Source organism: Argentina silus (assembly GCF_951799395.1).
Source record: "Argentina silus genome assembly, chromosome: 3".
Taxonomy (NCBI): domain Eukaryota; kingdom Metazoa; phylum Chordata; class Actinopteri; order Argentiniformes; family Argentinidae; genus Argentina; species Argentina silus.
The window spans coordinates 19,091,620-19,116,105 of NC_139657.1; the positions used below are offsets into that span (position 1 = coordinate 19,091,620).

The 24,486-nt window shown below is 45.2% G+C and overlaps 1 protein-coding gene across 1 annotated transcript in view; it reads left to right on the forward strand.

Annotated features, from left to right (window-relative positions):
• The window catches only part of tbxas1 (thromboxane A synthase 1 (platelet)), a 56,749-nt gene that overhangs the window by 13,586 nt on the left and 18,677 nt on the right, over nt 1–24,486 (forward strand). The window contains exons 3-10 of the mRNA XM_083667015.1: nt 1,460–1,553; nt 9,045–9,097; nt 12,322–12,418; nt 16,289–16,405; nt 21,811–21,899; nt 22,783–22,931; nt 23,159–23,289; nt 23,478–23,828. Of these exons, the coding sequence (XP_083523141.1) occupies nt 1,460–1,553; nt 9,045–9,097; nt 12,322–12,418; nt 16,289–16,405; nt 21,811–21,899; nt 22,783–22,931; nt 23,159–23,289; nt 23,478–23,828 (1,081 nt within the window). The remainder of the gene's footprint in view (nt 1–1,459; nt 1,554–9,044; nt 9,098–12,321; nt 12,419–16,288; nt 16,406–21,810; nt 21,900–22,782; nt 22,932–23,158; nt 23,290–23,477; nt 23,829–24,486) is intronic.

The following is a 24,486-nucleotide window of genomic DNA, read 5'->3' on the forward strand; positions in this document are numbered from 1 at the left end:
CCCCATAGTCGTAGATGTGATGATTCTCTCCAGTCAGTGTAGAGAGTGGCACGAGACTGTTAATGACAAGAACAACTCTCTCTCTCTCTGTATATGAGGGCATGACACCAGCTATTAGACACCCACATCGCCACAGCAACCGTGGAAAACAAAGACAATATCTCAGTCAGTCTGTCTGTGGTGCACAGCTCACAGTCACGTTAGGACTTTAACATGTAGTGTGTACACACACACACACACACACACACACACACACACACACACACACACACACACACACACACACACACACACAAACACACACACCCACACACACACAAAGATAAGTGGTGGGGTAATGCCGGCATGAGTCATTCTGATCTACTGTGTGTGCTGTGAGATGTCTGTCTGTCACCCTGACACACACTGTTCTAATTATGAATCATAAAAAAATGAATCGCTGACGGTCACAGACTTTATTGCCAGGCTTAATCTATCTGAGTTTCAGATCTTATTATTTATATGGTAATGGGTCTCCTTCAGGAGGATTAGGATGTAAAGTGAAGAGATGGTTCAAATATTCTTCAGTTTAGTATGATGCTGGTGAAGATCGGAGCTTAGGTTTGATATACTGACTGTACAGTACATTGAAGAACCTAGTCCTATGTCTACTGTCGTGCTTCCAGTAGTATTGTAGCGTGTGCAGTATTTCCCCATTTAAGCCTGAGAAAATATGCCTGGCCCCCCTCATCCGATGTCACTTGTACGTTAAGCATAACCCTGCCACTTCCATCCTGTGGGAGTGTTTGTGTGGAAATCTTTATTTACTGACAGTTAACTACTTCCTGTCGCCGAGCCTTTTGGCTAGTGTAGCAGGGAGGCAGCCATCCTATAATCAACTTCTCATTGGCCAGGACGTCCATCCACCCATGGTGTTTCTCCGGGAACCTGAGCAGGTTTAGAGACAGACGGCGTATTATTACATGACTAAATAATGTCCTGTCATATCCCACAATGCACCTCAAAATTCTTTACAAAAGTCCTCCTCCTCCCTATCTAAGGACTTGCATGTCAGCAGAAACAGACACTGGCCTGATGAATAATGCACCATAGTTTCATTTTAGGAGTCAGAGGGAATTTTTGTCTATTCCCCAGAGCAAATAAATCCTTCAAGTGTCATAATGTTGTGTGTTTGTGTGAGGCACTGCTTAGGCAGCAAATCTGGGAGATTAGACTCCTGTAATCTCTGTAGCATTACTTCATCCCATTCCTTTTTCTTCATTACTCACCCCATAACCCTGTTCTTTCTCTCTCTCCTTCTTCTTCACTCTCTGTCTCTCTCTCTCACTGTCTTTCGCTTCTCTCCCTCTCTATCTCTCTCTCTCTCTCTCTATCTCTATCTCTCTCTCACTCTCTTTTGTCTCTCTCTCCTCTCCCACTCTCTCTCTCTTTCTCTCTCTCTCTCTCTCTCTCTCTCTAGGTATTCTGTGTTCCCCTACTCGGTCCTGGCTCGATGTGGAATCAGGCATCCCAAACCATCGCCCTTCTTTGGGAACATGTTCCTGTTTCGCCAGGTACGATGCGACCACTAAGGATTTCTACAATCACACCCATTGAAAAAGGCACTTCATTTTGTTTGGTTGTCTATGAATATTTTAATCTCCCTAATTCCATATTTACATGTACATGTCTGACTTAAATGTGGAATATTCTTCTGCATCTGGCCATCTCCTTTTGTCTTTGGTAAGATTTACATGTATGTTGAAATCACTTAACAGTCGCACTCAAACACTCACTCCACGCAACACATCTGCAGGGACGCACGCCCACAGGCACGCACGCACACACACACACATGTGCACACACACATGCGCACACACACACACACACACACACACACACACACACACACACACACACACACACACACACATACCCCACCCCCTAAGGCGAGAGAAATCATGCTTCCAACGTCTAGCCCCACTTCATTAGATTTGTTCATTAAAGAAGACTCACAAGTAATGACTTTTAATACCATTTGATTCTCAAATAGATTAACAATATTGGTAATTGCATTACTTTTATGATGAATATGTAAAAAGAGGAAAGAAGAGTGGGTGGGCTCAATATCACTGAATTACTTTTTTTATATTTTATCTCGCTTGCTCTCTGCCCCACCCTCCCTGACAACAAAGCTGTCGAAACCACAGTTCCCGTAAATTATACAATTTATGACTCAAAATCTACTAATCTTGCAAGCAAATCATTGCCTTGGGTTTAACCATAAAGTTGCAATGCCATCATCACCAACAACAGATATGAAAAAAGGCAAAGAAAAAGGGGAGCGATAAAGAATGAGAATGAAATCAAACTGTATTCATGTAGCACATTTCATACATCAATGCAATACAATGCGCTTTACAATGTTAATGTTACATGGATGTTCTTCTACAGTATTACTGTCTGTCTCATTGACTCTAGATTAGGCGTGTATTGGTATAACAGGCCATGGGTTTGGTGGCGTGGTCTTTTGTCTCTGCAGGGCAGGTTCTTGATGAGATTCAGAGATTGATGGCCTGGCAGGGTGGGCTGACCTGCCTGTCGCTCTTACTGCAGACATGTTCCCTGCTAACATTAAGCCATGGGCCTCTGACTCTAAACTATCTCTCTGTTTGTGTGTCTCTCTCGCTCTCTCTCACTCTCTCTCTCTCTCTCTCTCAGTCGATCATGACATCCTTATTAACAGACTACAGAAGTGTGTTGGCCTCTCTGGCTCAGTTTTAGATTGGTTTAGGACTTATCTGTCCGGCAGAGACTATTTTGTCTCCATTGGTGACTACTCCTCGGTTTACACTAGCATAACGTGGGGTTCCTCAAGGCTACATTCTGGGACCTGTGTTGTTCAGTCTCTATATGCTGCCACTGGGAAATATCATCAGAAAACATGGGATTCATTTTCTTAACTATGCCGATGATACACACATCTCTTTATCACCCAATGACATCAGCCCTATTGATAAACTGGTTCAATGCATTGATCATATCAACTTGTGGATGTCACATAATTTCTTGCAATTGAACAAACATAAGACAAAGGTTTTAATTATCGGAGCAAAGGTACAGAGAGAGACACTGTGCACTAACTTAAAATCCCTGGCACAAACGCCAAACCCCTAGCAAAAAATCTTGGCGTGCTTCTAGACCCTGATTTGAATTTTGAATCTCACATCGGAAATCTCACTAAAAACGCCTTTTATCACCTTAGAAATATTGCTAAAGTGCAACCGTTTCTCTCCCAGGCAGATACTGAGAGACTTATTCATGCTTTTATCACTAGCAGGCTTGATTACTGCAATGCTCTCCTTTCTGGTCTACCTAAGAAAGCTATAAATAAGCTACAGATCATTCAGAATGCAGCAGCACGTGTACTGACCAAGACCAGAAGGAGAGCACACTCACCTGTCTCACCTGTCCTAAAGTCCCTTCATTGATTGCCTGTCAGTTTTAGGATAGATTATAAGATCCTTTTATTGGTGTTCAAATCACTCAATGAACTAGCGCCTGAATACTTGTCAGACATGCTTTTAATATATGCCTCCTCAAGATTACTCAGGTCCTCTGGCACCGGCCTTTTAGTTGTTCCCTGGGTGAGGACAAAGATCTACGGGGAGGCGGCATTTAGTGTGTATGGTCCTCGCCTCTGGAATAGCCTGCCAGAGGAGCGGAGGGCGTCACAATCTGTAAACACCTTTAAAAGTAATCTTAAAACATACCTTTTTTAGCTTAGCATTCTTTTTATCCATCTTATTTTAATCTACCCTCTTCTACTGTGCTGCACTGGTCTCTCTGTTCTACCATGTCTCTTATTTCCTATGCTATAATTTCCTCATATTACCGTTTATTTTCACTGTATTGTTGTATTTTCATTGTATTCTTGTACATTCATTGTATTGTTAAGCACCGTGTATTGCAATTTTGCACCTCTCTCTCTCTCTCCTTCCCTCTATATCTTTCCCTTTCTTTCATTCTCGTTCTATCTTTCTCTTTTTCTCTCTCCCCTTTCTCTCCCTCTCCCTCTCCCTCTCTCTCATACATGTACAATGGCCAGTGCTGAGAGTGTCCCTCTCTGATGTGTGTACGCTGTGTGTGCGCCAGTCTCTAGCAGGGGGCTGCTGCTGTGGTTAAGTATGCATGCAGCTCTGCCTAGCATAATTACGAAACGTCTGGAGCGATCTCCCCAGGTATGGGGTGGGGGCTGGGGGGGGGGGGGGGGGGAGGGGGGATGGGGACTGAGACTCAGCAGCCAGGCACATCCTCTCTGGAGCCGTGCTCTCGTAGAATCCTCTGATCCACTTCTTCAGGCCACTCTTATAGCCAAACACAACAACAAGAGAGAGAATGTGTTAGTTGCATCTTTGCGTGCGTGCGTACGTGCGTGCGTGTGTGCGTGCGTGCATGCGTGCGTGCGTGCGTGCATGTTTGCATGTTCATACAGTCTTTGGATGCAGTTGTGTCTGGGTCTATTTCTGTGCAGTGCATCTGTTTCAATGCCTGCCTGTGCCCAACACACCCAGCAGCACATATGGCATGCACATTTTTCTGTTTTCACCGTGACACTTCTGTGCCAGTGACCACACGCCCCACTGCACACAGGAACACAGGAACATCCAGTGGTGGCAGGCCTGTCACCCAGCATGCCAACCCAGAGGAGAGGAGGGGGAATCAGGAGGGGATAAGTCAGGCTGGGGCAGCTGGGGCTGGGACCGAGGCAGCTGGGGCTTCTGGGGATGAAGATGGGGCTGGAGCTGGGGCTGGGGCTGCTGGCTCTCCCCAGCTCTGTGATGGCTTCATGGGCAGGCTGAAGCTGAGGCTGACAGGCTGAAAGGCTGACACACAGGGAGACCAGACCAGACCAGACCTCTCCCCAGCCCTCCCCTGATGGCAAAGCTATAAGTCTTTAAAGGGTTATTTGAGCCAGGGAGCAATCCTGAAATAGAACATATGAAAAAGGACAGATCTCTGTATACCCAGACCCTCTGAGGAGATACAGAAGCTCACCAACCTCTCTCTACCCCCTGTGAAGATGGTACTCGCTCTGCCCCCCTGTGGAGATGGCACCCCCGTCACGCTGTCCGTTCCCTGGGCATAAGAAAAGCACATTAGCCAGAGAGGTAGCTAAATCTACAGGACTGCGCTATCGAGAGCCAAGAGCCAAACACCCACAGGTTTAATGGCATGGTCCACCATCGCCCCTCGTCCCTTGCCAGCCCACCCCAGCCCTCCAAGGTCAGGCTAAAGCAGAGGACACAGCAGCCTGTGTGTGACTTCAAAGGCAGTGGGAAGTCATTAGTGAATCTAGCTGGTGAATAGGGAAGTATTTTTGGCCCTCTAAGACCAAGGACTTACTTTGTTTCTCCAACACATATGGAAGTGTCTAATCCGCCTTGGTAAGAGAAATTCCGATAGGACAAATATCAGATCATTCCGTGTTCCGACGAGTCAAGACTGCTCTATTGATCTGCTCTCTCTGTGATGAATCCACAATTAGAGCAGTGGCGGGCTGCAGGGAGCCTGTCCTGTGTTTGATTGAGCCTGCCTCTGTACAGCTCCCTGGTTAAAACATTAAGGAGAGCAGCAGTGTGTGTGTGTGTGTGCGTGTGTGCGTGTGTGCGTGCGTAAGGAGCCTCTATTGCTATGCGACGCAGTAATAAAAGAATGGGGGAGAGAGACAGAGAGAGAGACAGAGAGAGACAGAGAGAGACAGAGAGAGAGACAGAGAGAGAGACAGAGAGAGAGACAGAGAGAGACAGAGAGAGACGGTTTGGACTGGTGTGATGGGGGACTATAAAGGGGGCAATCGGGCACACCCCAGTGCTTGCCGCCTACTGGGGCCCAGTCTGCTGGAATGCCAGTGGAAGCCATCACTGGGCCCTGGAGAGGACGGGAGAGCGGGGGAGAGCATGGGGAGAGCATGGGGCACTCTGCCAACGCTGTCTGGTGCTTAATTAACTCGAAAGCAGGCAAACTGTGGGGCAGCTCTGTCGCCTTGCATATCAACGACCTGAGTGCTTTCTAAGCACCTTAACGGACAAGTTCCCCTTTGTGATGCCAACGGCTGGTATTCAGCCAGCCGGGAGTGTTGAGGAGCCCTCTGCCACCCCCCCCCCCCGTCCTCTATCCCCCCTCCTATGTCCCTCTCTTTCATATGATCCACATGTAGAGGTTTTCTTCATGAATGCCCACCACAGCTTCTCCCTCTCTCTTCTGTGTGGAGCTTCTCCCTGATTGAGCCCTCCAGTCCTCCGTTTCTGGTACGCTCATCAGAGGGGGTGTGTGTGTGTGTGTGTGTGTGTGTGTGTGTGTGTGTGTGTGCGTGTGTGTGCGTGTGTGTGTGTGTGTACTGAAAAACAATCTCATCGACCTGCATCCTTCTTGTTACAAATGGATATCTGCCAAACTATCTTAGGGAAAACCTTCTTTCATCAGTGAGTGTGTGTATATAGAACCTCTTCTTTGGAAATGCATGGATCAGAAACCATTTTTGACTGGTTCCTGGATTTACTCACAACTGCAGAATACATGCATTGAATGTGAGTGTATTGTGCTCAGTTACAGTGTGTGCACTGTTCTTATGTGGTCCATGAGAAGGTCACGCTAATGCTTCCTCAGACAAAGCTTTCTCAAAAGCCCCGGGCAGGCGGCAGCGTTCACCCCAGCCTTCATCATGTCTCTGCTCTGCATTGACATCTAGTGGCAGGCTGATGTAGCAGTCATGAGAAGTACTGTAAAACCTGCACTCGACTGCTTTAGTAGTGCCTCCACATCAGGGCTCTGTTTCATCTGCTTCTGATTATAGCCAGGGTTTCTAATATGTAGCAAAACCGCTGTAAAAGTCAAATGTATCAATGGTCATGTTCATGTACAGCATAGGCCTGCTGTTTAGATCCACAGCATGCATGCAGTCTGCCAGGTAATGCAATTTAGCGCTGCACCTATTTGATATTATGTGATATTATATTTCTCTCTTTCTCTTTAAGCTGAACTGTCTTTATGGCTGTCTCTCTTCATGGAGCTCCACCTTGTCTCTGTGTTGCTGTCAGTCATCAGCCTGTGTGTGTGTGTGTGTGTGTGTGTGTGTGTGTGTGTGTGTGTGTGTGTGTGTGTGTGTGTGTGGATGAGGGGTGGCACGTTGCAGAGGTCAGCTCTGATGTATTCTGCTGAGATCTCTCTGTGATGAGAGCAGGCTGGGTTATTAGATTTGGGCCTGGCTGCCTGGCTGGCTGGTCGCTGGCTGCTGGCTACTATTGGGTCTGCTGTATATTTCATCAGCCCATCAATCCCCCTGGCGGCTCCACTGTCACACAGGGACCCTCTCACTGCCATCACAAAGAAACCTTTATCCCTGGAGAGGACAGGATTGTGCTGCCTGTTTGACACAGACTGAGACTAAGTAGTATACATACACACACACACACACACACACACACACACACACACACACACACAGACACACGCAGGCACACACACAGACACATGCACGCGCGTGCGCGCACACACACACACACACACACACACACACACACACACACACATATACATACATACACACACACACACGTACACACACATACACACACACACACACACACAGCTGGATGGCATGTAAATGCATATGTATGGTGCTGCAGGGAAGCTTCTTGTTTTGCTTTGGGAGGAGCATACACTATGCTGTATTGATAATGGTCAACGTTAACATTGACATAAAACAAAATGAAATGTTCTTGTAAGCTCACTATAATAATTAAAGTTTATACTGTACATATACTTTATGAAAATGTTATCAAGCAATCCCTCACTGAGAACAAAATATATTGTGCTATGTTCATCATCATCATCATCATCATCATCATCATCATCATCATCATCACCATCATCATCACACCCTCAGTTCTTATTCAGTTCTTCCTCAGAACACAGTGTCTAACATAATGTGAACATCTCACTGGTGTGGTGATTTCAAATACAGACAAATAAGCATGGCTTATTTTATTTTTTTGGAAGAAACAAACCAAACTACTTTACTGTAACACTCCAGAAAGTAATTTCAGTTTTTGTGTGTCCTTGAAACTGCAAGCATAATTAACTGTTGCTTTTAAGGGTCTCACTCACTGCTATTGTAAAGTACCTTAACAGATGAATGTTCAATGAATTGAGCATTTTAAAGCACAGCGTCTGATATTTTGTATTACACAGCAGTGATGAATGAACCTCCAGCCTTGAGCTGAAACAGATTGAGCAGATCAATACCATAGAGTCAATGCTGCACAACTGAAACCTTCGTCATCACTGAATTGTTTTATAGTTTGTGAAGCTTTTGTTTCTTCTTATAAAAAAAGGTGTAAACGAGTGAACTGGAAGAAGATGAAAGAAGGTTTTCCCTAAGATAGTTTGACACATATCCATTTGTAACAAGAAGGATGCAGGTCGACAAGAGTGTTTTCATAAGAAGGGATCGGGTTAGGGACAAGGACACACACACTCATGCACACACACACACACACGCACACGCACACATGCACACAAGCACACACACACACACACACACACACACACACACACACACACACACTCTCACACTCACACTCACACTCACACACACATATACACACACACACAGACTTACACATGCCTTTCATTTACCTTCTAGTGTTGGTCAGGGATCATCGTTGAGGGTGCTGTGCCGGCCCCTTTATTAACTTGTCAATCATTCGTCAGCCCTCACTCTCACACAGTAATGTAAAGGAGTCTTGGACGGTTACAACATGTCAGACCAATCAATTCAGCTGTCACAAATCCATTCAGCTGTCGCTACGAGGCAGCCGTTCCCTGCGGCTGGAGTGGAATTTACACAGAGACAATAGACAGTAGTTATTGACCCAATATCAATCTGTTACCAACAGGGAATTATTTCGTCAGAAGAGAGACTGGGAAGAATGGGTCACTTGGTCGGTTCTTAGGTTCCTCTCTAACTGTATCGTTTCTCTTTCGTCTCTCTTTCTTTTCAGGGTTTCTTTGGTGTTCACACGGAGTTGATAAACAAATATGGGAGAATATGCGGGTAAGTGACTGACCCGTGTCTGCATTATCATCACATCAAACCCACTGGTCTTAAGGACTCCTTTATTTACCTCTATTCCCAGTCTCTGAACTCTGTGTTAGACACAATGTTAGGCAGGACTCTGTTTCAATGTCCACACTAGCATACCATATAGATGTATTAGTTATTAGTTAGTTATTCATCCTTTCTTTAACCAGAGAAGTCACATTGAGATTTATATCTCTTTTTCAATTGAGCCCTGGTCAAGAAGGCAGTACATACAGTTATACATACACAAGAGACACAACACATACACAGCATACAGTACAACATGTCAATAGACTGAAGAATGGCCAGAATGCATGGCCAACACATTCGTTGTGGTACAGTACAGTATGCGTGTGGCTATTGGAAAATAGCTTCTGTACTCTCCATCTGTTGAGAGACAACACCCAGAGAGAACAAACAGCAGCGTCCTCCCCGCACAACCTCTTGTAGGGTTATTACAGCTCCACACTCTCCGATGTGCTGCTAGATTAGCTGTGGTTTGATATGCAGACCTGCTTATGAAAGGACGGCTTCTCTCCTAACAGCATATCAAAGAGAACAGGCTACTGGGTTTCTGGGTGCTTCAGGAAAAAAAAGGGAGCCGACGAATAGAGCGGGGAAAATTGGGTTTGCTATGGCGGGATTACGTCCCAAGACCGGAAAAAGCAAACTAAGTCAGAATGCAGGGATATATGCCAGAAGACATTACTATAGCCTTCAGTGAGAGTAATCCACCAGCTCCATAGTAGAGCTTTTTTTTTTTGTGTGTGGAGGAACCAGAGAGGCTCACGGCACATTTATTGAACCCCCTGTCGTCTTTAAGAACAGTCGTATCAGCTATCAAAGTCTAAAGCACTCAGCGGTTATTAAAGGCGAATCTTCAGAAGTTTCGCTCCCTGCCAACAAAAATGTCATCATATAGAAAAACTTTGCTCAAGTTATTATAATTTTCACGTTAGAAACTGAGGTACAGAAATACACAGTGCCAGGTGACAGTACTTTATACCTACAGTATATGCTAACTAGCGAACCTATAGTAAGTCGTGAACTGTCGTGTGATATACAATATTATACTTGTATACTATTCTACATTATATCTATACAATAGCTTCTATTGGTTGTTCATAGACAAGCTAGCCTGGTGATTATGTTACTGCAGGGTATGCTATGGAGCTCCTGGGCCAGATAACCAAACCATTAGTGGTCCACAGTGACAGGTGCAGCCCTAAAGAGACACATGCACTGTTAATGACCTAATGCCTTTCAAAAAGAGCTTAATATCCCCGCAGATACTGCTTAGCCATTCTGAAACATTTTTAGAACCTGTTAAATGATGTTTTGAAGGAGAGGTTAGGCCACATCCACAGTCTTGCAGCTGATCCTCTTGGAGTGTCATCCAGGGACCATGAGACTTTTGTTAAACATGTTGACAGCCCACTACAGCCTCAGTCCCTCAAATGAATCCTGGCTTGCAAGATTCTTGAGGAACTGTCTTTCATTAACTTCATTCTCTACAGCAGTAATAGTGGTCGGTAGCAGGAGGAATAGGCTGCAACTTGAATAGGAATAGCTTGCAGCTTCAATAGGAAGTAGTCTGAAGTGTAGAGTATGAGCCTGCAACAATTCAGAATAACCTGCAACTGTTATAGGAATAGTATGTAGACATAGGAATAGCCTGCAGGATTAGTCTGTAGGTCACAGCCACATCAGTTAGAGATGTGTGTGTGTGTGTGTGTGTGTGTGTGTGTGTGTGTGTCGGTGTGTGTGTGTGTGTGTGTGTGTGTGTGTGTGTGTGCCGGTGTGTTTGTGCACCGCTGCACAGATCCCATCCCTCTGCCCAGCTCGCCTCAGCTACGGGGGGATGTGATGTGAGGTACTGCGGGGGGCCCAGGGATGAGCATGGTTCTGTAAATCCATACTGACAGACAGCCTCAGCGCTCCTCTATGTCTCTGGCTGTATGAGCACATCCCTCACTCAAGAACACAGCCCTCAGTCAGGGCCTGGTCTGCTCGACCCGGCTTCTATAGAACATTACCTCTAACCAAAGTGGTTTATAGAATACACTACCTCTTATCATGACTCTACTCTGGCCTTTGTTACATTCCAATATTAACACTAGCATACTATTTAGACTACATAATCAATACTTTGAAAAGCTTCATTCTTAGTGGTATGCTAGTGTGGATAATGGAACAGACATGCATGCACGCAGACACACAACCAATATCTTCAGCTCATACAGTCACACACACACACACACACACACACACACACACACACACACACACACACACACACACACACACACACACACACACACAACCAATAGCTTAATCTCTGTAGTTAAAGGTATTCTCTAGACCCCTTCCCTACTCCTTATTAATAGATTAATTGTTTCTCTTATTTGCCTCGAAGATTTCTTATCCAATTATCGTTGCTTAATAAAGGTATCTAATTATCTACACATTTTCAGAATTATTTTTTCTATTCCATCTGAAATTGATTCTCATTAAAAAGGCACTTAACAAGATGGAGCTCCTTTGAGAGAGAGGGGGATTTTGTCCTTACCTCTTAACCCCCATTTTTACAGCCACGGCATTATTGTAGCTTTCCACTTAGCCTTGAAAAAATGTCATACTATATGGCTGATATATATATATATATATATATATATATATATATATATATATATATATATATATATATATATATATATATATATATATATATACATACACACACACACAAACGGTGAGATAGGAGAATGTATAGCACAGTACTATTGTCTCCTAGCAAACATTGCCATGTGTTCACCTTGACAGAGAGGACTAGAACAATAGATTGGAGCATACAAAGCCCTGGCTGTGTTGTGTTATTTTGCCTGTGGCCTGTCAGGCTATGGCATCTATTGTGGGTTGTGTTGATCTTCCATTGTGAGATGCACTCTCCCACAGCCCCCTCTATATGTAGGTTTTACAGACACTGTAGCTTAGAGTGTATTCCTTCAGGCTTCAGATCCTCTGTAATGACCGAGGTGGTTGATTGGCATCCTGTTATTTATTCATGCTAGCCCTGCAGCGTGTGTGTGTGTGTGTGTGTGTGTGTGTGTGTGTGTGTGTGTGCACCTGCGTGTGTGCACCTGTGTGTGTGTGTGTGTATCTTTGGGTTCTCAGTCTGTCTATTATGTGTGTCTCAGATATTATTTGGGCCGGAGGCCCGTGGTGGTGGTAGCTGACCCTGACATGCTGAGACAGGTCATGGTGAAGGAGTTCAACAAATTCCCCAACAGAATGGTGAGTACAATGAAGTTAAAGTCTCAGTTAAAGCATTGTCTTAAACAGTACCTAAATTGTTAGTTACTGTTGTTTGAAGTGACTTTTAGATTAATGCACTGTTAAGTTTGCACAGCTGTGGGCAGGTAAAGCACCCATTTAGTTTCATGTGAAATGTGAGTTGCTCAGCTAGCTGGCTCGCTGAACAATCTATGCTAGTTTTCGTGTACATTTCCAAGCTAAATAACGGCTGCACCTTCAACTACCAAAGCCCTTGGCTAGTTTCAAGGTCATGTAACTAAGATATTCGAGAAAAACATAATTGACAGATTTATTGTTTCAGTTACGAGAAGTCTATACATTGCAACCAAGGTAACAATATGACAGCATTTTTTAGCCGGGCTACTTTTGATCTATCCCATGACCGTTTTACGAGATACGAGACAGATCAGTGCAGACAGAGTCACGCTATCTGGGTGAGACAATGCAGTTAAAGTCTATTGTTTAGACTATGACCTCATTGACTCATTAGATATGTGTGTGCCAAGTGTGAATCTTTTTATGTGAGTGCTTTTCTGCTTCATTTTTCAGGGTTTCATTCCATTTGACTATTTGTGAAAATGATATAATGATATTATGTACTCAGAAGTACTTAGTTTTAGAGCACTATTTGTCACAATGACATTCCTTGGGAGTAATCTTGGGAGCTGGCCTATAAAGCCCTCTTGGTTGAGACAGGCCTCTTAATCTCATCAAGCCATCTCATCTTATCTGAATGCAGTCAGTACGTGGTCCTCCATCTGAACATTATTTCAGTGTGAAACCCTGCTGCCTGTCGCCTGCACTGTAGTCACTATTGTCATTCTACAGTGTACCCACTCTTACCTTTTCAATCAAAACAGGAGAGGGTCAGAAGGTATTTATGTGAGTGTGTTTTACTGCATTGCAGGAGGATGATTTGTTTCTGTGAAAGTTCAGGCTCAGTGATTTCAGGCGAATAGCCTTTGGCTTTGAGGCTGGGAAAGAGTGAGTGTGTGTGTGTGTGTGTGTGTGTGTGTGTGTGTGTGTGTGTGTGTGTGTGTACGTGTGTAAGTTCTCACTTGTGATGCAGTGTCCCTGGCCTGAGTAGGGCTGGCCTGAGTAGGGCTGGCCATCCCAGGGCGATGAGGTCATAGCTAATGGTAGCGTGACACGTGTATCAAAGAGGGGTTAGAGGTTGTGAGGTCCCCATCGCTTTCATCATCCTCCATATTGGCTGTGTTGCTGTGGGGCTGTGAAATGACAAAGGGCGGAGGTTGGAAGCAGAGCAGGGGAAAATCAATGGACAGTGGAAGTGTATTATGGTCCCTGTGCTTTGTTTACACACAGACAGACTGCAGGGCTGCAGGCTTTACCTGTCTGATCTCCTGATGCGAACACACACACATACACACACACACACACACACACACACACACACACACACACACACACACGCACACACACACACACAAACATCCATACACACAAAAGCATGCACGCACATACACACACACACACACACAAAGCTCGCACACACACACTCTCACACACACACACACACGTGTATATAATATATATATACACACACACACACACACACACACACACACACACACATATGACTTTCAACCATTTTACCTCTGATGGGGTTTGATTGACTGTTTTTAACCTAACGTCGTATTGTATGATATTGACTTGGTTTCTGTTCCCATCATGGTGACTCATTGTTCATTTATCAACCACTGCAGCAGCAGCGAAGAGGGCAGTGGATGTGGATATGGTGCTCAGAAGTGGAGCTTTCTGTGTGACTTTGTAGTGTGTAGGCTATGCGGTGTTTAGATGCAGGACGTGTGTGCGTGCGTGTGTGCCTGTACGTGTCCGTGTGTGGTTTGCATGTGCTTGTGTGCATGTGTGGGTATGAGTGTGTGTGTCCTTGTCCCTAACCTACGTGACTGTTTACTGTATAGGTCATGTGGTGTTGAGATATGGGAATGCTGTGTGGAGTTGTATATAACTGTGTGGGAACTGTGATGCTGGGATGCAGGGCTTGTGGTGGGGCTGTGTGGTCGTCGGGTATTGGTTCAGAGCCACTCCACACCATCTGTAACAAGCAGCAGGACAGAGACCCATAAAGAGAGTCTCCATGGAAGCAGAAAAACAAACACAACTCACTGGATGCTCATTGCCACAATTAAGTACACATTGGCTACCAAGTCAAATATATACTTGGTTTATTTTTAATCAAGGGCACTAAATTCAGTTCCAGAGATGTGCCTTCCCTCTGTATTTTTATTGTTGTTGAAACAGTGCTGAATTCTTATTGAGCAACTCTGCCAAGGCACACAGGCGAAGGAAGAGCATTATTTGTTATTGCTTTGTGTCTAGACCTTCTGCTATACTTGTCTTAGGTATGTCGATACTGTTTACGCACCAATAAACACAATCCAAGACCTTGTGATAACACACAGCATGGTCAGAGAGTACCTACTGTAACAGTGCACACTTGAAACAAAATATACCTACTTATACCTAATATACAAAATATACCTACTTCTACCTACTGTAGAACCAAACACGGTTATTTGGCTGAACCATTTGAAGAATCCTTGGTCCCATGTACAGTAGAACCCTTTTTGGTGGCATGGCATCACAAAGGGTTCCAGTGTTGGGGATGTTACTTTGAAAAATTTATTTAACTAGTTATTTTACAAGGAAAGAAGTTGAACTACAAGAAAGCTACCCTTGAGGGAAATATACTCTGTCAAACTAAAGCTACTTTGAAAAGTAGTCCAACACACGGCAGTCTGTTATTGAAAGATGACCAGTCCATGTGACAGAAAGCGTGTGACTGAAATCCTCTGAAAATCTGGGAGAGAAAAAAATAAAAAATGGTAAGGTGGAGCAAAGTGGTGGGACCAGAGGCAGTGAGGAAAAAGTAGGGAAATTGAAGTTCAAGGGCTGGAATAATAAGAAAAAATGTTGTGACTAGTGACAGTTGCTTACTATACCACCAAGCTACTGCAAAATGCAGTTAAACTGATAGTTGAACTACATGTAGTGGAACTACTCTCCAACACTGAAGGGCTCTATGAAGGGTTATCTTACAGAGATGAGCAGAATAACATGTTTTTTCTATACTTCTCAAGCCCTCAGCCATTGCTTCCATAGACATGAACACAAAAGGTGAGAGATCACTGAAAGCTCAGGTCACTGGGAGATACTTTGTATTCCTCTGCAGTTCCATCTCCATCCCTTCAGTGTGCTGCCATCGTATCGTGTTATTTCCACCACAGAGAACCTATACGTAGGCTCTAAGGACTTAGTGGTGATCAAACCTGCTGGAGTGGACAGGCAGTAGGAGTCAGGGCAGGCATGCTGATTTCTCTACGGCTTCTATGTCGTCCTGAGAGGATTTGACCTGGGGCGCTGTAGAGTCGGGGGTTAAGGAAAGGGGGCTTTGCTGTGGCAATGTCAAACACACACTACCCTGTGTGTATTTTTAGATGTGAATCACCCAAAAGTAATTTGTACGGGAAGTGTGAAGAAATGGTAAAAATACTACAGGATAGAGAATAATACCCAATGTGCTATTACCATGCTTTAAGTTAGAAGGAATCGTGAGGAGTTTACAGATTTTCGCTGTCTTTCTATCAGCCATATTTAAATACATTTAAATCACATGGCTGGCGTCACCAAATCCGTCTATGTGTGTGTGTGTGTGTGTGTGTGTGTGTGTGTGTGTGTGTGTGTGTGTGTGTATGTTTGTGTGTGTTGTCTGTGAGCATGTTCATGCTATGACATGAACATGCTCATTATAATGGAGGATATTATTTACTTCCGATGTGACTCTCTCTCTCTGCTTCCCTGCAGACGATCCGTAGCTCCACCAAGCCAATGAGTGACTGTCTGCTGATGCTGAGGAACGAGCACTGGAAGAGAGTCCGCAGCATCCTCACCCCCTCCTTCAGCTCTGCCAAGATGAAAGAGGCAAGGCCCACCTTTCTCCTCTCCACCTCTCTCTCTCTCTCTCTCTCTCTTACTCCTGACTCATCTCCTGCCCTCTTCTCTGCCGTCCTCATCTCTCACCCCCCCCCCCGTCACCTCTCTCCTCTCCTCCTCAATCCTCTTCTTTCCTTCTCACCCTCTCTCCACCCATCCTCTTTCACCCTCTTCAATCAGCTGTATTTGCATGTTCCTCTATACGCAACTACACCCCCATACACATGTTCAGACAGTATACGCATTTCCAAATATACACCCATGCACATGTTCAGACAGTATACGCATTTCCAAATATACACCCATGCACATGTTTATCTATGCACGTCGTTATATCCATACAATTGCTCTGGAGTAGGTAGGGGTTAAAGTCACTAGAGTCGAAGGCCTTTGGTAGCTGCAGCATAGCCATTGTGTCTCACTTCATTTCTGTGGATTTACCAGAATCATTCACGAAGGAGAGGTTGTCAGCTTGGAGCCTGCCCAACAGCTGGAAATAGATTGTTGATGTAAAATGTTAAAGAGAGTTGGAGGACTCAACGCAAGGCACAGGAGATTTACGGCCGTAATTGAGTTGGAAAATGATAGCTTGTCTCCATTGCAGGCTCCCAAGCATTACATTTAATTAACGTCTGATAACCCAATGTGGTTGGAGAACAGAAGAATCATCTCTCTCTCTCTCTCTCTCTCTCTCTCTCTCTCTCTCACACCCTCTCAGCTTCCCTTTCTCTACCCCCCCCCCTCTCTCACTTTCACTCCCCCCACCCCCCCCCCGACTTCTCTGTATGTCGTGACATTGTAGTGTGTCATTAGAAAAAACACTGGGGCTGCTTTACAATGTGGAACATAATTATTAGAGCCTATTGGAACAGCATATTTTAATGTGCGTGTTGAGTGCTCTCTACACTGACTCAGTGATTGAGAGAGAGATTAGTGTGTCTGCTGCCTGTGACACCAAAGCCAGCTGCCGTGGACAGCATTCAAAAGTGGCTCTTTCATCTCACTAACTGCTCTCTCATAGAGTATATAGCATCATCTTCATGGTTTCTTCTCATTTCTTCGAAATGATCAATACAAAACACAAAGAAGGTATTTTAAGTTGACATAGCATGCCTGTGCATGCACACACAAAGTACACCCTGTACTGTATGTCTTTGTGAGAGCACAGCCAAGGTTAATGTATTGGCTTGTATGCTTGTGAAATAGTAGAGCCTTGAAGTGAAGCTTTGATACTGCTCGTCACAAGGTGAGAAAGACAGTTTATCCAGGCAATGTTGGTTAGACGTAATAAACAAAACAAACAGCCACTGGAGTAACCCACTGGGTAACTGAAGGTGTATAATTAACATGGATGTATGCTAGAGATAGGTAGTAATTTAGCTGGACTGTTAATTGCCATTAGGGCAGTGGTGGTTAGTCACCATGGCAACCACCGGCAGTACAGCACGCACATGCACACACGCGCACACACACACACACACACACACACACACACACACACACACACACACACACACACACACACACACACACACACACACACACACACACGCACAATGTACTGCTGGGTGCATTTGTTATGACCCCACTAACTGCAGGTGGATAACCACAGAGGCAAGACAATTTTACACTGAGAGTTTTTTGGTTTGGGTTTGTGTTTCCACAGTAAACGGCATGCAGGTAGATTGAGTAAGGGCTGAGCAGAGCCCTGCTATAATTGAAATGTTGATTTCCTACTTGCAATCAGTCACAGAGTAGTCCCTCAATCTTTTTGTATAATGTGTGTGTGTGTGTGTGTGTGTGTGTGTGTGTGTGTGTGTGTGTGCGTGTGCGTGTGCGTGTGCGTGTGTGAGTGTGTGAGAGAGTGTGTTCCCCAACCATAAACAGCCGCTGAATTTACTGTAGTTCTGTGCTGCTCTTGATAACTCCACTCAGGACCCATATTTTCAAAAGCAATTTGTGGTTACAAACTGCAGGGCTGACTCCACCACTCCTCCTGGGTATCCCACCCCACCCCCTCCCTCCGCCACCTCCTCCTCCCACCCTCGTCACTGCTTCTGAGGAAACAGAACAGGCCATCACAGTGGGTTTGTGCTCCACTGCTCTCCCCCTCATGTGAGGCGCTCATAATACGAGTGGAGTGCATGAACAAAGTGAACTCTGTGTGTTTGGGTCAACCAAAGACCCTCTATTCTACACATAGCCCTGTGTGTGGGCTTTCACGCTCTACTATTTCCAGAGCAGAACGTGGGCTTTGGTTGTAGTCTGAACCCGTGATTCACATACAGTACTGTAAAAATAGCTCATAAAAGAAATGTGCTGGGAACTGAATTAAAAAATTGAAAAAAAAAATTAGGTTGCGTTTGGGGTTGAATTCGAATAGAGCTAATCGCTAGTTATTGCTTTCTGTGTTTGTTTCTGGAATATCACATTCCACATGAGTGGAAGGAACCAGTAAACATGTTTGTCTGACGCAGTGAAGCAGGGTTGTGTGAGAGGTCAGGGTGTGTGTGTGTGTGTGTGTGTGTGTGTGTGTGTGTGTGTGTGTGTGTGTGTGTGTGTGTGTCATAATAACACTGTGTAGGGCAGGGGTGTGTTAGCTGCATTCCTCACACACACCGTCCAGTTTATTAATGAAGGAAGTGAGGGCCTGCTAATCACAGTATGGTGTGTGACATCACACTCAAGAATAGGCACGCGCACACACACACACACACGCACACGCACACGCACACGCACACGCACGCACACACACACACACACACACACACACACACACACACACACACACACACACACACACACACACACACACACACACACACACACACACACACACACACGCACACTCAGCCTTTCTCCAGAATTTAGAATGGGAGAATGAGGCAGTGGCATGGAGCTAGTGCGGATATGAATCTTTTATGAGATCATAAAGGACTTTACGAGAAGCACCAAACAAAGACTCGGACAAATGACGCTCCGAACGTTGTGATATTACCCAGAAGAAGTTTAGCGAGGTCTGTTTTTGTTTACTGTTGTTTATGATAGCACTCATGTCTGCTTGCTATGTTTACACAAACAGATGGAGAGGACACTTGTGACCACCATTACAGCTGAAAGAGAGAGAAAGAGACAGGGCTGTGTTTTTTTATCAGTCATCTGAGAAGACTAACGACAATCTAGAATACAGACTTGCTCCTTGATAGGAGGAGGCTGTTGGAGCCTGTCTGTCTGTCTATCTGTCTGCCTGTGTGTATGTGTGTGTGTGTGTGGTGTGTGTGTGTGTGTGTGTGTGTGTGTGTGTGTGTCTGTCTCTCGTTCTGTGCAGCAATTACAAACTACCTTTGTAATTGCTGCACATAGGAGGAGATCTAGTGGGATAGTTTATGCTCTCTCTGCCCCCCCCCCCCCCCCTCTCTATCTCTCTGGCTGTAGCCCCCTGCCCCTGCCTCTCTCTATCTCTCTCTCTGCTGGCAGAGTCATGGTGAATAGATTTTCATTTGAGCCACCCTGAGCCACAGAGGGTGAGGACACTGCTCCTGTCATATCTGATCAACCAGCTCGTGCTTCTTCATCCCCCCCCCCCCCCCCCCCTGCCTCTGCTCTGCTCTGCCCTGGACCCAGACCCTGTCTCAGCATCAACCCCTGGCCCTTCAGACCAGGCTTAGCTTCAGCACCAGTCCCCAGCCTCAACCCTATCCCTTTATATGCCTAGATATAGAACAGTATTCTCTATGTTTATACTAGGTTTATATTTATATTTATATACTAGGTTTATACTCTTTTTTTTATTTTTTTTATCTTTGGCGATATCAGTCTCTAAACCCCACAGATAACAGTCATGTGACTGCTTCTGGTCTTACCGCATTGTGCCAATAAGAAACACTGTGTTCAACCATTAGTTTCTCCTCTTGTCTGAGGATCTCATTTCTCATTTGATCCAGCATGTATTGATTGTTGGGAGGTGTAGCGTGCAGAGACAGAGAGGAGATGGCAAGGTACGATAGGGGAGATGTGTTCACGTGGACGGACACACACACACACACACACACACACACACACACACACACACACACACACACACACACACACACACACCCTAAATCCTTCGTCAGAGATGAGTGGTTGCTCTGATGCTTGGCCTTGCTCTGTCACGCCACCCCCTGCTTCTTGGCTGCTCAGGAAGCAGAGCTGAGTGGAGGCAGATCCATCCGTGTGGCGTGCTCCAGCGTTCCTCCTAAGATAGCGCTAGGCCAGCTCTTCTATCTCTCTCCTGGTCCCAGTCCCGGTCTGTCTGAGAGGGATCGATAGACAGCGCTAATGTCTACTGCTCCCTGATCACAGCTTCACTGTTGGGAGACTGAGCCAGGAAACAGGCTGTGTGTATGTGTGTGTGTGTGTGTGTGTGTGTGTGTGTGTGTGTGTGTGTGTGTGTGTGTGTGTGTGTGTGTGTGTGTGTGTGTGTGTGTGTGTGTGTGTGTGTGTGTGTGTGTCTGTAACTCTTAAGTCCCTTCAGTAAGCACCATACCATTGGAAATAGCCGTCCTCTGTGTGGCCAACTCTCTGTTTGTAGTACAGTTTCCTTTGATGAGAGGCTAGTGAGCAGTGTGGGAGATTAGTTGCTTTTGATATTTTCTATTTCTGATATGTAAGTGTTTATTTTTTAGACTCGGTACTCCCGCAGAGTGCCCTGGAGAGGTGTCTGTAGAGAGAGTGTGTTCCTGAGATCTGTCTCTCCCGAACCCTCTCTGTTACATGGCATTAACCATGCTTGGAAGAGCTCTTCCTTAATGAATAAATGAATTAATTAGGTCTTGTTTGATCCATCATCATCAGGGTTCTTTTCCCCTTGGTAATGACCTCTGTAATAGCGCTGACTTTAATGGGCTTTTAATTGATTTGGCTCTGTTTGCCTCATGGTGTCCTCCTCGCCCACACTTCCCTTCTGACTGAGGGGGGGCTGAAGGTGAGGAGGGGAGCTGACACTATGTACTGACAGCACAGTACAGTATCACCTCTGTGCTATTGGAGTCATTCAAAACTGATTCATGCAAATATACCACTTAAAAGTGCTAAATCTATTTATCTTCATTTAAAAAGTCCAAAAATGGATGTATCAATTACATATATGTGCCACTTTAACATTCACCTCACATTCCATTAGGCACATTAACCAGATAAGTCTGAGGCTAATGTTATTGGATAAAACATGTTGAATGGAGGCTTTATATAATCAATTGGCTCGTTTATCCCCTCTCCTCCCCCCTCTAACTCTTCCCCAAGTCATGGTTACTGCAAATAACTTGAGAATATTCTCAGTCAACTAACCTGGTTGAATTGGGGTTAAGTTAGTTCATATAAGAGTGTGCCTCTCTGCCTCTGCCTCCATGCAGATGGTGCCTCTGATAAACACAGCCACGAACTCTCTGATGAACAACCTGGAGGGCTACGCAGAGTCTAAGGAGAGCTTTGACATTCACAGGTAACTTTCTTCTCTAGACATTGTACAATTATTTCTAGGGTTATACTGTATGTACCCTGTATCCAGTCCTGGTTATGTTGACTGGTTTTATGTACTGCGCTCCAGGTGTTTGCCTATGTTAGAAACAGTACTGTATCCCTTCCTGTCCAGTCCTGGTTATGCTGACAGTTTCTCTTTCAGTCAACTCGGTTCGACCCCTCACGATGGGACCTGCACAATCATGCCTGATACAGGCCGGTGACGCTTGCGGTCCTCCTACCACCCGTCCGAAAAATAGGACCTCGCAAGCGCAACCACTTTATCCTTTGTACTCTTCACTCGCTGACTGTCTGGGGCGTACTGTAGTGTGTTCTCGTAGCTAGCTACAACTTAACTGTTTTACAGTTCTTAGTTAGCAGGCTAACACAAGAACGTCAATAGCTAGCTTGTGTGCTCGCAATTCTTTGGAGTTGTTTGAACCCCTGCTACTGTAAGTTCTGCAGCCAGCTGGGCTTCTCCACATACCTTTCAAAGGTTTTACAGCCTTCTGTGGTGCACACCGTCCTAAGTACTGGTTTGGAGACTGTGTGATGTAGACGGGGTACATATTTGTATCTGTACAGGTTTCCAGTTCGGACCAGGCAATCTGCGCATTTTGCAGGGTTCCATAGTGAGGGATCAAACACAGTCGACTGAAAGACAACTAGAGGCTGCAAGTGTGACCCAGGTTCTCACCTTGTTACCCCTCTAACAGAAGAGTGGTTCGCTGGACAAAATGGGTGCGCTTGCTAGATCCTATATATAGGCAGTAGGCGGGGCTATTTGCATGTACCAGGCGTGATTGTATAGGGGTCTTCAGCGAACCAGACCTGGTTATGTTGTGGTTCTATTTACTGTGCTCCAGGTGTTTTGGCTGTTTCACCATGGATGTGATCGCCAGCGTGGCCTTTGGCACCCAGGTGGACTCTCAGAATGACCCAGATGACCCGTTTGTTCACCATGCCCAGAAGTTCTTCTCCTTCTCCTTCTTCAGGCCCATCATGTTCGTCTTCAGTGAGTGAAGCTGAATATGCCCTGATACTAACTCATCATAGAAACACTGAATAATGAGTAATCAAAGTGAAAGACGGAAAGATTTTTTCTAACATAAGACATGATTATGATGGTAATGACTGCAATTTATACAAGATGTGTTGGTTTGTCAAATTCACATACTGTATGTTGCACTCTGCTGTGAGTGATTTTTTGTGCGTGCGTTTGTGTTCCCCTGCTGTCTCTAGTTGCTTTTCCGTTTCTCATTCGCCCTCTGGCGGGCCTTATACCCAACAAAAGAATAAAGGAAATGAACAGCTTCTTCATCAACTGCATCCAGAAGATAATCAAACAGAGAGATGAACAACCAGCCAATCAGGTATTACTGCTACAATCTCCATAGTGAGATAGATATCTCATGTATTGAGTACAGTAGCCTCTCAGTCCTCTGGTCTATACCTGTAACTCTGTGTGTGTGTGTGTGTGTGTGTGTGTGTGTGTGTGTGTGTGTGTGTGTGTGTGTGTGTGTGTGTGTGTGTGTGTGTGTGTGTGTGTGTGTGTGTGTAGCGGCGGCGAGACTTCCTTCAGCTGATGCTGGACGTGCGGAGCAGCAAGGAGTGTGTGTCCCTGGAGCACTTTGACGTGGTAAACCATTTAGACGAGCTTGCCCACACACACCAACCTGCACACACACATCAGGCTGCAGAACAGGAGGACAGCCACAGCCAAGAGTCGCCCAGGCGCTCACAGAAAAGGATGATGACGGAGGATGAGATCGTGGGTCAGGCCTTCATCTTCCTTCTGGCGGGGTACGAGACCAGCAGTAACACTCTGGCCTTCACCTGCTACCTCCTGGCCCTCCACCCCGAATGTCACAACAAAGTACAGAGAGAGGTGGATGACTTCTACACCAGATATGTGAGTACTGTATCTGGCTCAGGCCCTTTGTCTATTTCTTTATTTTCCTCTTCTTTCTTTCTTTCTTTCTTCTATTTTGTTTTCTCTTTCTGCCTATCTACTTCTGAAGCACTACAGTCATTAATATGGGGCTCCTCGATTGACGCTATTCTCCTGCCTTCCACTCTCAACTCTCACAGCAAGAGATAAGACTTTGAATCAAATTGAAAACACTTTATTACTTTTGCCAAAGAAAGGGCACATTGTCGAAATAAAAAGAATCGTGAATGTGTTCACATATCATTAGGCTGTGCTCCAGCACAGACAATATTGCAGGGGCTGATGACCAACACCCACTCATAAATAAATAAATCAAATACACCTCAACTGTACTGTTCTGTTATAACCCCATCTCTGCAGTACCATTCTGTAGGTCTCTGTGTGTGTGTGTGTGTGTGTGTGTGTGTGTGTGTGTGTGTGTGTGTGTGTGTGTGTGTGTGTGTGTGTGTGTGTCTATGTGTGTGTGTGTGTGTGCGTGTGCCACCATATTGTGATTAGCAGGCCCTCTCTTCCCTCATTAATAAACTGACAAAACACAAAAACACATTTTCAGATTGAGGCACACAGAGAAGACAAACAAGAAGAGATCCTGAGGTCGCAGGTTGCTTCATTTCATTCT